The sequence below is a fragment of the Nerophis lumbriciformis genome, linkage group LG19 (genome assembly GCF_033978685.3).
Source record: "Nerophis lumbriciformis linkage group LG19, RoL_Nlum_v2.1, whole genome shotgun sequence".
Lineage (NCBI taxonomy): Eukaryota > Metazoa > Chordata > Actinopteri > Syngnathiformes > Syngnathidae > Nerophis > Nerophis lumbriciformis.
Genome location: NC_084566.2, coordinates 39,256,520 through 39,271,899, shown reverse-complemented (window position 1 = coordinate 39,271,899; position 15,380 = coordinate 39,256,520). Strand labels below are relative to the sequence as shown.

Here is a 15,380-nt window from a genome sequence, read left to right as displayed (position 1 = left end):
TCCACTATGGACTGGACTCTCACTATTATGTTAGATCCACTATGGACTGGACTCTCACTATTATGTTAGATCCACTATGGACTGGACTCTCACAATATTATGTTAGATCCACTATGGACTGGACTCTCACACTATTATGTTAGATCCACTATGGACTGGACTCTCACTATTATGTTAGATCCACTATGGACTGGACTCTCACAATATTATGTTAGATCCACTATGGACTGGACTCTCACACTATTATGTTAGATCCACTATGGACTAGACTCTCACAATATTATGTTAGATCCACTATGGACTAGACTCTCACAATATTATGTTAGATCCACTATGGACTAGACTCTCACACTATTATGTTAGATCCACTATGGACTAGACTCTCACAATATTATGCTAGATCCACTATGGACTGGACTCTCACTATTATGTTAGATCCACTATGGACTGGACTCTCACACTATTATGTTAGATCCACTATGGACTGGACTCTCACTATTATGTTAGATCCACTATGGACTGGACTCTCACAATATTATGTTAGATCCACTATGGACTGGACTCTCACAATATTATGTTAGATCCACTATGGACTGGACCCTCACATTATTATGTTAGATCCACTATGGACTGGACTCTCACACTATTATGTTAGATCCACTATGGACTGGACCCTCACATTATTATGTTAGATCCACTATGGACTGGACTCTCACACTATTATGTTAGATCCACTATGGACTGGACTCTCACTATTATGTTAGATCCACTATGGACTGGACTCTCACACTATTATGTTAGATCCACTATGGACTGGACTCTCACTATTATGTTAGATCCACTATGGACTGGACCCTCACATTATTATGTTAGATCCACTATGGACTGGACTCTCACACTATTATGTTAGATCCACTATGGACTAGACTCTCACAATATTATGTTAGATCCACTATGGACTAGACTCTCACACTATTATGTTAGATCCACTATGGACTAGACTCTCACAACATTATGCTAGATCCACTCGACGTCCATTGCACCGGTCACCCAGGGGGTGTCCCCACATCTGTGGTCCCCTCCAAGGTTTCTCATTGTCCCATTGGGTTGAGTTTTTCCTTGCCCTGATGTGGGATCTGAGCAGAGGATGTCGTTGTGTCTTGTGCAGCCCTTTGAGACACTCGTGATTTAGGGCTATATAAGTAAACATTGATTGATTGCTTGACTGAAGCCCCCATCCGCCCCCCTGTACCCCATTCCTTGGGTTTATTTACTTTTATATTTTTTTATATTTATATTTTATTATCCCGAAGGGAATAAGTGGTAGAAAATGGATGGATGGATGTCTTAAAAACAAAACTCCACATTATTTTCAACGCAAAAAAATGTGCCTTGGTTCAAAAAAGGTTGAAAAACATTGTTCTATGTGTGATGATGTAAATGAGGAGTGGTTGTATTGTATATTAAGAATGTGTTAATGAAAGGGCATTTTATGACTTTTCTTAATTTGATTACATGCTATAGTATGATTTCAATGTTATCATTTTATTGCATGATTTTTGTAGCCCTTTAATTTAGGTAACCAGGGACTGCAGATGGAAATGAGCTATTTAGCTATAATCTGGTACGGAACATATCTGTCTTTGAGCTGAATGTTTCTGTGCATTGTCTCTTCAAATAAAGACTAAACTCAACTAAACAACGAGGGAAGAGGAAAGAAGACGAAGGAAGGCGTAGCAAACGCTATTGGGGGAGTAATATAAGGCAAAGGAAGAAAACAGAAGAAAAGCTCAAAGTGTAAAAGTTAGTTCACCTGGAGTTGCAGGGTGACCTTGCCCGCCTCACTGTTGGTGTATTGATGAGGAAGGAGGCCATTGTGGTCCTGATGCGGCTGCTGAGGTTGCTGTGAGCTCGTCCTCTCAAACATCTCCTTCACCACCTTCACCTTCAAGCGGCTACGCAAAGTGATGGCCGCGTTCCCTGGGAACATTACAATTACCATTAAAATATATGACATACATACACATATGTATGATATATGTATATATATATATATATATATATATATATATAAGCAACCCCCCCGTACCAAAAAGCCCTTGATGAAAGCGGATACAATTTCACCCTCACCTATGAACCCACGCCAGGAAACCAGCCAAAAAAGAACAGAAAACGAAACGACATCATCTGGTACAACCCCCCCATACAGCAAAAACGTCTCAACGAACATTGGACACAAATTCCTCAATCTGATTGACAAACACTTTCCCAAAGACAACACCCTAAGAAAAGTATTCAACAAGAACAACATTAAATTGAGCTACAGCTGCATGAACAATATACGACAAATCATCTCAAACCACAACAAAACAATTGCAAATGAGCCGTCGACCCCCAGTCAGAGCGACTCCAAAACCAACAAAGCATGTAACTGTCGAAAGAAACCTGATTGCCCCCTCAACGGGGGGTGCTTACAAACATCAGTTGTCTACCAATCTAAGGTAATACGCAAGGACATTAACACATCCGACACATATGTAGGATTAACCGAGGGTGAATTCAAAACCAGATGGAACAATCACAAGGCTTCTTTCAGGAACAAAAACCTGCGAAATACCACAGAACTCAGCAAACACATTTGGGACCTCAAAGACAATAATGTTGAATATTCAATAACATGGCAAATTCTTGCATCCAGCACACCTTACAATAGTGGTAATAAAAGATGCAACCTATGCTTGAAAGAGAAACTGTTTATTATTTACCGTCCAGACCTGTCATCCCTCAACAAGCGCAGCGAAATTGTAACAACATGCCGCCATAGACGGAAACACCTCCTAGGTAACACATGAGCCAATCACCACGCCCCTAGGCCAGCCTGTACCCACCCACTCTGTGCCCTATATAAACCATGGTATGCAAATTCTCCCATTAAAATCTCCTGATGATTGAGGGTACCCCCCCTCATGAAACAGGCCTGTAGAGATGAAATAATCTTGTGATTTTTTTTCCCACACATACATATATATATATATATATATATATATATATATAGGGAACTGAGGAAACTGAATGTTGAAGCTTCGAAAGTGGAATTCTTTCCCATTCTTGTTTTATGTAGAGCTTCAGTCGTTCAACAGTCCGGGGTCTCCGCTGTCGTATTTTACGCTAATGCGTGTTGGAATAATTGTTTGTAAGTTATTACAAAAGAAACGTTGTATTACATTATGTTCCTGATAAGAAGATGAAGGCTGTCTTTCGAGGCCTACCAAGAGGAAGAAGGCTCGAGAAACTCCCACTGTGATTTCAACACGGACAGATGGCGGGATCTGCTCAACTTCCAGAGGAACTCTCTTTGAAGTATTTCACAAACTCTCTTCCAACTATTTGGTAATCGAGGTCAACGCTATTTACGACCCGCTGCCCTCTTGAAGCAACTGTGGTCAGGAGACGGGAGGGGTTATCCATTGTCCTCCAACACCTGCCCCGGCTGGATCCAGGAAGAGCCCAAGCCCGAGACATCCTCTTCTTGGTCTTCAATGTGACCGAAAACAATGACTGTTTTACATACTTTCCATTCCTGCTGAGACATGTGTTGGTGCGTGAACATTGAACATCTAAATAAAAGAGGAGACAAAAACCTTCTTCGTCAGAGCGTGCTAAGACACTGTAAGAGGTTACAGGTCGACGCCGTCTCTCCTCAATTGAGTACAAATTTAATTATGCCTCTGTTTGATTCCTTGCCTTTTGTCTTGTTTAATAGATGTCCTCAGTGTTTGAACGTGACAATGAGCCACACATTTTCGATGGGAGACAGGTCTGGACTGCAGGCGGGGCCAGGAAAGTACCCGCACTCTTTTTTTTACGAAGCCACGCTGTTGTAACACGTGCTGAATGTGGCTTGGCATTGTCTTGCTGAAATAAGCAGGGGCGTCCATGAAAAAGACGGCGCTTAGATGGCAGCATATGTTGTTCCAAAACCTGTATGTACCTTTCAGCATTAATGGTGCCTTCACAGATGTGTAAGTTACCCATGCCTTGGGCACTAATGCACCCCCATACCATCACACATGCTGGCTTTTCAACTTTGCGTCGATAACAGTCTGGATGGTTCGCTTCCCCTTTGGTCTGGATGACACGGTGTCGAATATTTCCAAAAACAATTTGAAATGTGGACTCGTCAGACCACAGAACACTTTTCCACTTTGCATCAGTCCATCTTAGATGATCTCGGGCCCAGAGAAGCCGGCGGCGTTTCTGGGTGTTGTTGATAAATGGCTTTCGCTTTGCATAGTCGAGCTTTAACTTGCACTTACAGATGTAGCGACCAACTGTATTTAGTGACAGTGGTTTTCTGAAGTGTTCCTGAGCCCATGTGGTGATATCCTTTAGAGATTGATGTCGGTTTTTGATACAGTGCCGTCTGAGGGATCGAAGGTCACGGTCATTCAATGTTGGTTTCCGGCCATGCCGCTTACGTGGAGTGATTTCTCCAGATTCTCTGAACCTTTTGATGATATTATGGACCGTAGATGTTGAAATCCCTAAATTTCTTGCAATTGCACTTTGAGAAACGTTGTTCTTAAACTGTTTGACTATTTGCTCACGCAGTTGTGGACCAAGGAGTGCCCCAACTTTTTTTGTGAAAGACTGAGCATTTTTTGGGAAGCTGTTTTTATACCCAATCATGGCACCCACCTGTTCCCAATTAGCCTGCACACCTGTGGGATGTTCCAAATAAGTGTTTGATGAGCATTCCTCAACTTTATCAGTATTTATTGCCACCTTTCCCAACTTCTTTGTCACGTGTTGCTGGCATCAAATTCTAAAGTTAATGAGTATTTGCAAAAAAAAAAAAATGTTTATGAGTTTGAACATCAAATATGTTGTCTTTGTAGCATATTCAACTGAATATGGGTTGAAAATGATTTGCAAATCATTGTATTCCGTTTATATTTACATCTAACACAATTTCCCAACTCATATGGAAACGGGGTTTGTAGACGCCATTACATTTCCCCACGCTACGGAATGGCCCGAGTCAAAAAGTCACACACACACACACACACCCACACCCACACCCACACAAAATGTACATATTATATTATTTCTATGATGTTATAAATTGTAATATGTATGTTTATTACATAGTTATATAATATATTAATATTATATATATTTAGATATTCATACAGATGTATAGGGACATCTATTTTTAAATTAGATTGATTACATTTAAATGTTTACATTAATTACAATAGATTAATAATTATTGCCATTATAATTGGAATAGTGAGGGAAGAGTGGATCGTGAGATCGACAGGCGGATCGGTGCGGCGTCTTCAGTAATACGGACGCTGTATCGATCCGTTGTGGTGAAGAAGGAGCTGAGCCGGAAGGCAAAGCTCTCAATTTACCGGTCGATCTACGTTCCCATCCTCACCTATGGTCATGAGCTTTGGGTTATGACCGAAAGGACAAGATCACGGGTACAAGCGGCCCAAATGAGTTTCCTCCGCCGGGTGGCAGGGCTCTCCCTTAGAGATAGGGTGAGAAGCTCTGTCATCCGGGGGGAGCTCAAAGTAAAGCCGCTGCTCCTCCACATCGAGAGGAGCCAGATGAGGTGGTTCGGGCATCTGGTCAGGATGCCACCCGAGTGCCTCCCTAAGGAGGTGTTTAGGGCATGTCCGACCGGTAGGAGGCCACGAGGAAGACCCAGGACACGTTGGGAAGACTATGTCTCCCGGCTGGCCTGGGAACGCCTCGGGATCCCCCGGGAGGAGCTGGACGAAGTGGCTGGGGAGAGGGAAGTCTGGGCTTCCCTGCTTAGGCTGCTGCCCCCGCGACCCGACCTCGGATAAGCGGAAGAAGATGGATGGATGGATGGATAATTGGAATAGACTCTTTAGATCAGATAACTATCACAATATTATAATTAGTATCGATTACCTCCATTAGATTAGATTTTGTATTAATAATATGCAGAAAAAGAAAGCACCCCACCTTCAAACACTTTGTCCACTTCTGTCTTGTAGGACTCAAACTTGAAGGGCGTCAGGAATCCGAGAGAACCGAGATGGAACGCCATGACTGGAGGAACGCTAGCCTGGGAACGTAAAGAGAGCGCAGATTAGGTTTCAAACAACACCGACACGCTAACGCTAAGCGCTAATGAGACTCCACCTGGAACAGCGAGGAGGCGTAAAGCAGCGTTCCATCACCACCCAGACAGATGATCAGATCAATGCAGTCAGAGATATCATCATAACCTGCATTGATCACCAAGCAAACAATTATGTGCCATTACTTTCATTGATTCATGAATGAGGCTAAGTTGAGTGAAGGCATTGTTGTCGAGCATTCCAAGCGTATGATAGCACAGTTGGAATCGAGCAGCTCTGCCGGGTGTACAAGTTGGTGAAGCCCATACTTGCCAACCCTCCCGGATTTTCCGGGAGACTCCCGAAATTCAGCGCCTCTCCCGAAAACCTCCCGGGACAAATTTTCTCCCGAAAATCTCCCGAAATTCAGGCGGAGCTGGAGGCCACGCCCCCTCCAGCTCCATGCGGACCTGAGTGACGTGTTGACAGCCTGTTCTCACGTCCGCTTTCCCACAATATAAACAGCTAATGATCGAGGGCGAGTTCTTGGTTTCTTATGTGGGTTTATTGTTAGGCAGTTTCATTAACGTCCTCCCAGCGCGGTAACAACACACAACAACCACAGTCAAGTTTCCGTCTACCGTAAAGCAGTTCATCTGCCGTAAACAGCAATGTTGTGACACTTTTAAACAGGACAATACTGCCATCTACTGTACATGCATATGTGACCCACCCATAATGTGTCACATTTTTGTGTTGATTTATTTATTTTATTTTGTGGTTTGAATTCGTTTTTGGAGCTGTCATTACACATTTATCAGTATTCACATTGGTCAGTAGGGGGCAGTAGGGCGTTTCTTCCCAATTGAATGCTATCACCTGCAGACCGGAAGTGTCTTGTCATTCTGATGAGCGCGACCAGTCTGTGAACAATTGAAACGTCCTGTGTGATTTTTTCCTCCTGTATAACAGGTTAGTTTTGGTGAATCAACTCACTGAATAACATCCATGTGATCTTTATAAGTTTAAGTACACATTCTGATGGTGGAGCCTAACTCTAAAGTGTTTGTGAGTTGTAGTTTGTATTTGTGAATGAATCCAGTGCACAGCTGCAGTAATCAATACAAAAAGGCGACGTGAGTGCGCAATGTTTATATAGGAACTTCTGATCCTAATTCAGACTCCCAAATTAGAGGTCCCATTTTCTTATTGATTTTATAATGTATATTTGTATAATGTGCGTGTTCTGAAATAGTGACAGAGAATAGAACAAGGATGGACAATTCAACCCTTAACTCAACAATGAGTAGATGAGTGTTATGTGTGTGTATATGTGTAAATAAATGAACACTGAAATTCAAGTATTTCTTTTAACTATTTATATATATATATATATATATATATATATATATATATATATATATATATATATATATATATATATGTGTGTGTGTAATAATATATATATATATATATATAGCTAGAATTCACTGAAAGTCAAGTATTTCTTATATATATATATATATATATATATCTTAACCACGCCCCCAACCACGTCCCCCACCCCCACCCCCCCACCTCCCGAAATCGGAGGTCTCAAGGTTGGCAAGTATGGTGAAGCCCGTCACATGTTGAAAATAAGTCTAAGTTTGCTCAAATAAATAAACAATTAAAAAAAGTTATACAATTGTATTCCACTACCTGTCAAACAATTGTTATAATTAGAGATGTCCGATAATGGCTTTTTTGCCGATATCCGATATTCCTATATTGTCCAACTCTTAATTACCGATACCGATATCAACCGATACCGATATATACAGTCGTGGAATTAACACATTATTATGCCTAATTTTGGTGTGATGCCCCGCTGGATGCATTAAACAATGTAACAAGGTTTTCCAAAATAAATCAACTCAAGTTATGGAAAAAAAAATGCCAACATGGCACTGCCATATTTATTATTGAAGTCACAAAGTGCATTATTTTTTTTAACATGCCTCAAAACAGCAGCTTGGAATTCTGGACATGCTCGGTTGAGGTGGGTGGGGTTGGGGGGGTGGGGGGGGGTATATTGTAGCGTCCCGGAAGAGTTAGTGCTGCAAAGGGTTCTGGGTATTTGTTCTGTTGTGTTACGGTGCGGATGTTCTCCCGAAATGTGTTTGTCATTCTTGTTTGGTGTGGGTTCACAGTGTGGCGCATATTTGCAACAGTGTTACAGTTGTTTATACGTCCACCCTCAGTGTGACCTGTATGGCTGTTGACCATTGCATTCACTTGTGTGTGTGAAAAGCCGTAGATGTTATGTGATTGGGCCGGCACGCAAAGGCAGTGCCTTTAAGGTTTATTGGCGCTCTGTACTTCTCCCTACGTCCGTGTACACAGCGGCCTTTTAAAAAGTCATACATTTTACTTTTTGAAACCGATACCGATCATTTTGAAACCGATACCGATAATTTCCGATATTACATTTTAAAGCATTTATCGGCCGATAATATCGGCAGCCCGATATCGGACATCTGTAGTTATAATGCAATCATACAATTAAGTTTTTTTTTCCCCACATAATGAGAAACTATTATACATGATGCAAGTCTAAGACAATAACCTCATATTTACAGGAAATAATATGCTTTACTATTATTTTCAGAATTTATTTTTTTAATGAAGTTTATTTGAAAATTGAAGAGAAAAAAAAACGGGATAATATTTCAACATAGTGTCCAAGCTTCTACTATACTGGGTTTTCCCTACATGTAATTGATCATGGCGCCACACTTTAAAAATGTTGTTGTTTTTTTTACATCAAAACAAATCAAAGTAATACATTGTATAAATGGATATATTTATGATATATGTATAAATGGATATATTTATGATATATGTATAAATGGATATATTTATGGTATATGTATAAATGGATATATTTATGATATATGTATAAATGGATATATTTATGGTATATGTATAAATGGATATATTTATGATATATGTATAAATTGATATATTTATGGTGTAGCTATGGGCGGTATAGCTCGGTTGGTAGAGCGGCCGTGCCAGCGACTTGAGGGTTCCAGGTTTCGATGCAAGATGGCGCCAGTATGTGCTTTGGCCTGCCGTCTCTCGCTGTCAGCTCTGTTCGTTTTTGTGTTTTTTGCGTCTATTTTCGTCTCTGTCAGCTCACTGCTTGTGTATGACCGCCAAACACTGTTGGATCTTTGCCCCTCTCCCACTGATATGATCAACTTCGACGTTGGTTTTTCGACGTCCCAGTCAGCTTTTTCACCTGGCCGGATTCCTGCCTTCCTTTCCCGCCCCCTGGCTCCTCTCCCCCGGCGGAAGCGTCTCCGGCGCCGCGGTAAACGTGGCGGCCAGCTGGTGAAAGTTAGGGCACTCCTGGCCCGGCTTCCCGTGGCTCCCCGAAGGATGAATGGTGCGGTATCCGGTCTCCTCCTGCACCCACGCTCGCTCGATCCGATCGGCTCCTGGCTGGTTCCTATCGTTGGTTTGGAGGAAGAAGCTTGCCGTCGTCGCTCCTGCTGTCCCCGCCCCCGGAGGCGCGGGGTGGATCACCGCCACCTGCGGGCTGTGTGTCGGGCCCCACCCGGATTAATTGCGGCCTTGGACGTGCTGGCCCCCGCCAGGTTCGGTCTTGTGAACGCAAGATCTTTGACAAACAAAACTTTTATCCTGAAGGATTTCTTCACTTCCCGCGGACTGGACTTCCTCTGTGTGACGGAGACATGGCTGAGAGCCGGTGAGTCCGCCCCTCTTAATGAACTTCTGCCTTCGGAGTGTTCCTACTTTAATTCCCCACGGCCGTCCGGTCGAAAAGGAGGAGGATTAGCAGTCGTTTTTAAAAATGACTTTAAATGCCGTCAGATCCGCCTACAATCCTCCTTTTCAAGCTTCGAACTGTGCATGTTTGAACTGGGTCTTTCTGATGTCGTCCTGTGTGCCGTCATCTATCGACCACCCAAGTACCACAAAGACTTTATAACTGACTTTTCTGAATTTCTGGCTGAAATCCTCCCCAAATATGATCGTGTCCTTATTGTGGGTGATTTTAATATTCACACCTGCTGTCCAGATGAGCCGCTTACCAGGAGCTTCCTGAATATAATCGACTCATTTAACTTTGTACAGTCTGTGTGTGGTTCTACACATGAACGCGGGCATACACTCGATTTAGTGCTCTCGTATGGTTTGTGTGTTTTTAATTTGGACATTTGCGACGCTGTGTTCTCTGATCACATGCCGATCCTGTTTGATATTGCCACGCAGTGTCCAGTTAAATTGTGCGCACCGCCCCAACGCTCTCGCATGTTTAATTCTTCGTCTCCTGCTCGGTTCTCCTCTATTTTTTTGACTCTTTGTGATGATAATTTTGCAGCATCTGTGTGTCTGAATACTGAAGAGTTGGTTTCTGGGTTCAACTCTATCTGTTTACAAACACTGGACACGATCGCGCCTTTCAAATGCCGCCGCGCTAAAGCCACGCCTCAACCCTGGTTGAATGACGTCACTCGGGCTGCCAGGCGCGTATGTAGAAGAGCAGAGAGAAAATGGAAAAAAGACAGGCTGCATGTGTCCTTTGCCATTTTTAAAGAAAGCCTGTTTTCCTTTCAGATGACTGTAAAAGCAGAAATGAATATATATCTATCTCAGATTATATCTTCTAACTGTAACAACCCCAGAGTTCTGTTTAAAACTATTAACACTGTCATTGATGCTCCCAAATCTGCTGGTTTTGATGCTTCTTTTGAATTCTGTGAAAATTGTCTCCATTTTTTCACTGACAAAATTGTGTCAACTAGAGCCAGTCTATCTCAGCCTTCATATGACCCTTCTGTTCCCCTGCATTTCTCTTCTGTTTTCCATCAGTTTGAGCCGGTGTCCTTTTCTTTTTTAAGTGACACAGTTAGTCATATGAAGCCCTCTGGTTCTCCTGCAGATGCCCTCCCACCTCGCCTGTTTAAGGAGGTACTTGCTACTATTGGATCAAGTGTCCTTAACATTATCAATAGTAGCCTCTCTTCTGGAATAGTTCCAGTAGAGTTTAAACATGCAGTGGTACGACCTCTACTTAAAAAACCCAGCCTCGACCCCTCTCTCCTCTCTAACTTCAGACCTATCTCTAATCTTCCATACATTTCCAAAATATTAGAGAAGGTTGTCTACAGTCAGTTGCTGCCCTTCTTAGAGGATAATGGTATCACTGAGCTGTTCCAGTCCGGTTTTAAAGCCCTCCACAGCACAGAGTCAGCGCTTCTAAAAGTTTTTAACGATATCCTCCTGTCCACTGATTCTGGTAAATATGTTGTCCTGGTGCTTTTAGATCTGTCTGCTGCGTTCGACACCGTCGACCACGCCACCTTAATCACTCGTCTTGAGAACTGTGTGGGCATTAAGGGCGCCGCCCTCAACTGGTTCCGGTCGTACCTAACCGACAGGAGTTTTTGTGTAAAAGTAGACAGTTTTATGTCGTCCACAGCTCCTTTACCACATGGGGTCCCCCAGGGTTCAATCCTTGCCCCAATTTTATTTGCGCTTTACCTTCTCCCCCTTGGTTCTATTTTTAGGAAGTACAGTATTGCATTTCATTTTTATGCCGATGATTGCCAGATTTATTTTCCCATGGCACAAAATAACACGGTTCAAAGTCTTATTGACTGCCTGCACGACATCAAAGTCTGGCTTTCAGCTAACTTCCTGAGCCTAAATGAAGACAAAACAGAAGTTATGTTGTTCGGTCCAAGTCGCTCTCCCTCCCCCAACGTTGACCTCGGCACTCTGACCCCGTATCTCAGCGACTCTGTCACAAACCTGGGGGTAAAGTTTGACTCAGATTTTAAATTCGAAAAACAAATCAGCAGCGTCGTTCAAAAAAGCTTTTATCAATTACGCCAAATAGCGAAAGTGAAACCGCTTCTATCAAGACATGATCTTGAGAAATTAATCCACGCTTTTATCTCGACTCGTCTTGATTACTGTAATGCCCTGTATGTTGGCATTAGCCAGGCCTCCCTCGCCCGCCTGCAGCTCGTGCAGAACTCTGCTGCTCGTCTGCTAACACAGACCCGCAGACGTGAGCACATCACCCCTATTTTAGCGTCCCTTCACTGGCTCCCTGTGCGTTACCGAATACATTTTAAACTCCTTTTATTTGTTTTTAAATGTCTAAACAACCTCGCGCCAACCTATCTCTCCGACCTCCTTCAGCCTTACTGCCCCACCCGATCCTTAAGATCAGCCGATCAGCTGCTGTTGACGGTCCCTGACACAAGGCTGAAGCTTAGAGGTGACAGAGCTTTCGCCGTTGCTGCTCCCAAGCTCTGGAACGACCTACCCCTGAGTGTTAGACAAGCCTCCTCTCTTCCTGTTTTTAAATCTCTCTTAAAAACATACTTTTATTCCATGGCTTTTAACACTGAGTGATATCCATCCTGCAATGGCGCCCCATAATACACCTGCTGTGATCCTGTTTTTATGTTTTTATGTTTTTATTAATTCTATTTTAATTATTTATTTTTTATCATGTTCTGTTTTTGTTGTGTTGTGTTTGCTCGGTACTCGTTTTATCTTTTAACCTGCTCATTGTACAGCACTTTGGCTACCCCTGTGGTAAATTTTAAATGTGCTTTATAAATAAAGTTGATTTGATTTGATTTGATTTGATCCCCGCTTCCGCCATCCTAGTCACTGTCGTTGTGTCCTTGGGCAAGACACTTTACCAACCTGCTCCCAGTGCCACCCACACTGCTTTCAATGTAACTTAGATATTGGCTTTCACTATGTAAAGCGCTTTGAGTCACTAGAGAAAAGCGCTATATAAATATAATTCCCTTCACTTCAATATATAAATCTAATTATTTGCGCACTATTGACGAGCGATGCGCTCAAAATCCGCCATGGAAAAAAAGACGGAAACAGCACTGCTAGTGATGTTCAGATGAAGCCTCATGAGGCATTGAACCAATTGAGAATTTCTCGAAGCTTCAATTCACGCTTCGGCACAAGACTCCCCCTATTGCCGGCTGGGGAGAGGGAAGTCTGGGCTTCTTCTCTGCTTAGGCTGCTGCCCCCGTGACTCGACCTCGAATAAGCGGAAGAAAGTGGAAGGATGGATACATATATATCCACACACACGTCCTCCATTAAGGTTGTATATACATGCTGTAAGTCATACTTGCCAACCTTGAGACCTGGCTAAGAGCGGAGGAGTATATTTACAGCTAGAATTCACCAAGTATTTCATATATATATATACAGTATATATATATATATATATATATACATATACATATATATATATATATATATATATATATTAGAGATGAGCGGATAGGCAATTATTTCATCCGCAACCGCATCAGAAAGTCGTCAACCATCCGCCATCCACCCGATGTAACATTTGATCAGAACCGCACCCGCCCGCCATCCGCCCGCACCCGCCCGTTGTTATATATCTAATATAGACGATGCAAGGCATTAGTGAGGTTATAAAGCTTTTGCCTGTTAAAGAAAGGAGACTGATCCAATGCAGCACAGACATTCGCGTGCCACGCTGTCACGACCCAGACGCACACCAGTGCGCAATCATATGGGAGCCGCGCTGAGCGCACCTCCAAGCGCGTCTCGCTGCCGGCGACGGCCGGGTATATGGGCCCGACGCTCCAGCGCCATCCATTTTCAGGGCTAGTTGATTCGGCAGGTGGGTTGTTACACACTCCTTAGCGGGTTCCGACTTCCATGGCCACCGCCCTGCTGTCTATATCAACCAGGGTGAGCCCCACCCCTTTCGTGAGCGCACTGCGCGCGGAGTGACCCCTGTTACGTGCCCCCGGCAACAGGGGTGGCGGGCAGGTAAGCTGCGCGGGCAGGTAAGCTGCGCGGGCGGAGCGACCCCTGTTACGAGCCCCCGGCCACGGGGGTGGCGGGCAGGTAAGCTGCTTACCTGCTGCGCGTGACGCCGGCCGCGGCGAAGGCGGACGAGGCGGGGTGTCGGTGCGGTGGGCGCGGTGGTGACCCTGGACGTGCGTCGGGCCCTTCTCGCGGATCGCCTCAGCTACGGCTCCCGGTGAGGCCCTCTCGGGGGAAGGGGCCTCGGTCCCGGACCCCGGCGAGGCGTCCCTTCTCCGCTCCGTAAAAGTGTCCATCTCTTCTTTTTTTTTTCTTCTGTTGTGGCATATGCTGCAGGTGCCTGCTCGTTTTTCGTATGTGGGTAACAACATTTAACTATGTATATATATTTCCCAATTGGTTTAACTGCCTATTGAATCTATTTAAAATCTAATTTTTTTTTATTTCAACGCCCGACCCGACCCGACCCGCGGATAAAATCTAATTTTTTTTAATTTCATCCGCCCGATCCGCGGAATCCGCGGACTCCGCGGACTCCGCGGTTGTGCCCGCAAACCGCGCATCTCTAATATATATATATATATATATATATATAATAAAATAAATATATATATATATATATATATATATATATATGTATATATATCTATATCAAGAGGGACAGAGACAGCGCACAGTGCATGTGGATCACATGTTACCATGGCGAGAAAACATGGAGAGACTGCCAGTTATCTAGTCTCCACCAGTTGCAGAAAATGTGCCATCAGTACAACTGGGCAGTGCTCTTTCAGTTCCATCATCAGGACCATCAGTGAGTCAGACACAAACTAGTCTCATCATTGAACCAGATTCAAGGGCTGCTGAGTTGCCATCATCAGAACCCAGATCACCCACAACAAAAACCCCACCAGAAATCCGCAGTTACCCAGAAAGGTTTCGAGTACCCCCAAAAAAACTGAATCTCTGAAGACAGTATAAAAGTCTGTGTTAAAGGTTAAATACTGTTTGTATAATAAGCATGTTATTGTTTACAAATGAGGGTTAAGAGTTCAGTACTAAAAAGTATTGTTGTAAGTATGCTGTAAGTATATATGTAATGTATCCATCCATCCATCCATCCATCTTCTTCTTCCGCTTATCCGAGGTCGGGTCGCGGGTGCAGCAGCTTAAGCAGGGAAGCCCAGACTTCCCTCTCCCCAGACACTTCGTCCAGCTCCTCCCGGGGGATCCCGAGGCGTTCCCAGGCCAGCCGGGAGAGATAGTCTTCCCAGCGTGTCCTGGGTCTTCCCCGTGGCCTCCTATCGGTCGGACGTGCCCGAAACACCTTCCTAGGGAGGCGTTCGGGTGGCATCCTGACCAGATGCCCGAACCACCTCATCTGGCTCCTCTCGATGTGGAGGAGCAGCGGCTTTACTT

At 43.8% G+C, this 15,380-nt stretch overlaps 1 protein-coding gene across 2 annotated transcripts in view; it reads right to left on the bottom strand.

The window, feature by feature from the left end:
* Positions 1-15,380, bottom strand: part of nadkb (NAD kinase b) — a 62,373-nt gene that overhangs the window by 20,927 nt on the left and 26,066 nt on the right. For both annotated transcript variants that reach the window (XM_061978802.2, XM_061978804.2), the window contains 3 exons: positions 6,184-6,269; positions 6,004-6,106; positions 1,814-1,980 (listed from right to left, as the gene is read on the bottom strand). In XM_061978802.2, coding sequence (XP_061834786.1) covers positions 1,814-1,980; positions 6,004-6,106; positions 6,184-6,269 — 356 coding nt within the window. The remainder of the gene's footprint in view (positions 1-1,813; positions 1,981-6,003; positions 6,107-6,183; positions 6,270-15,380) is intronic.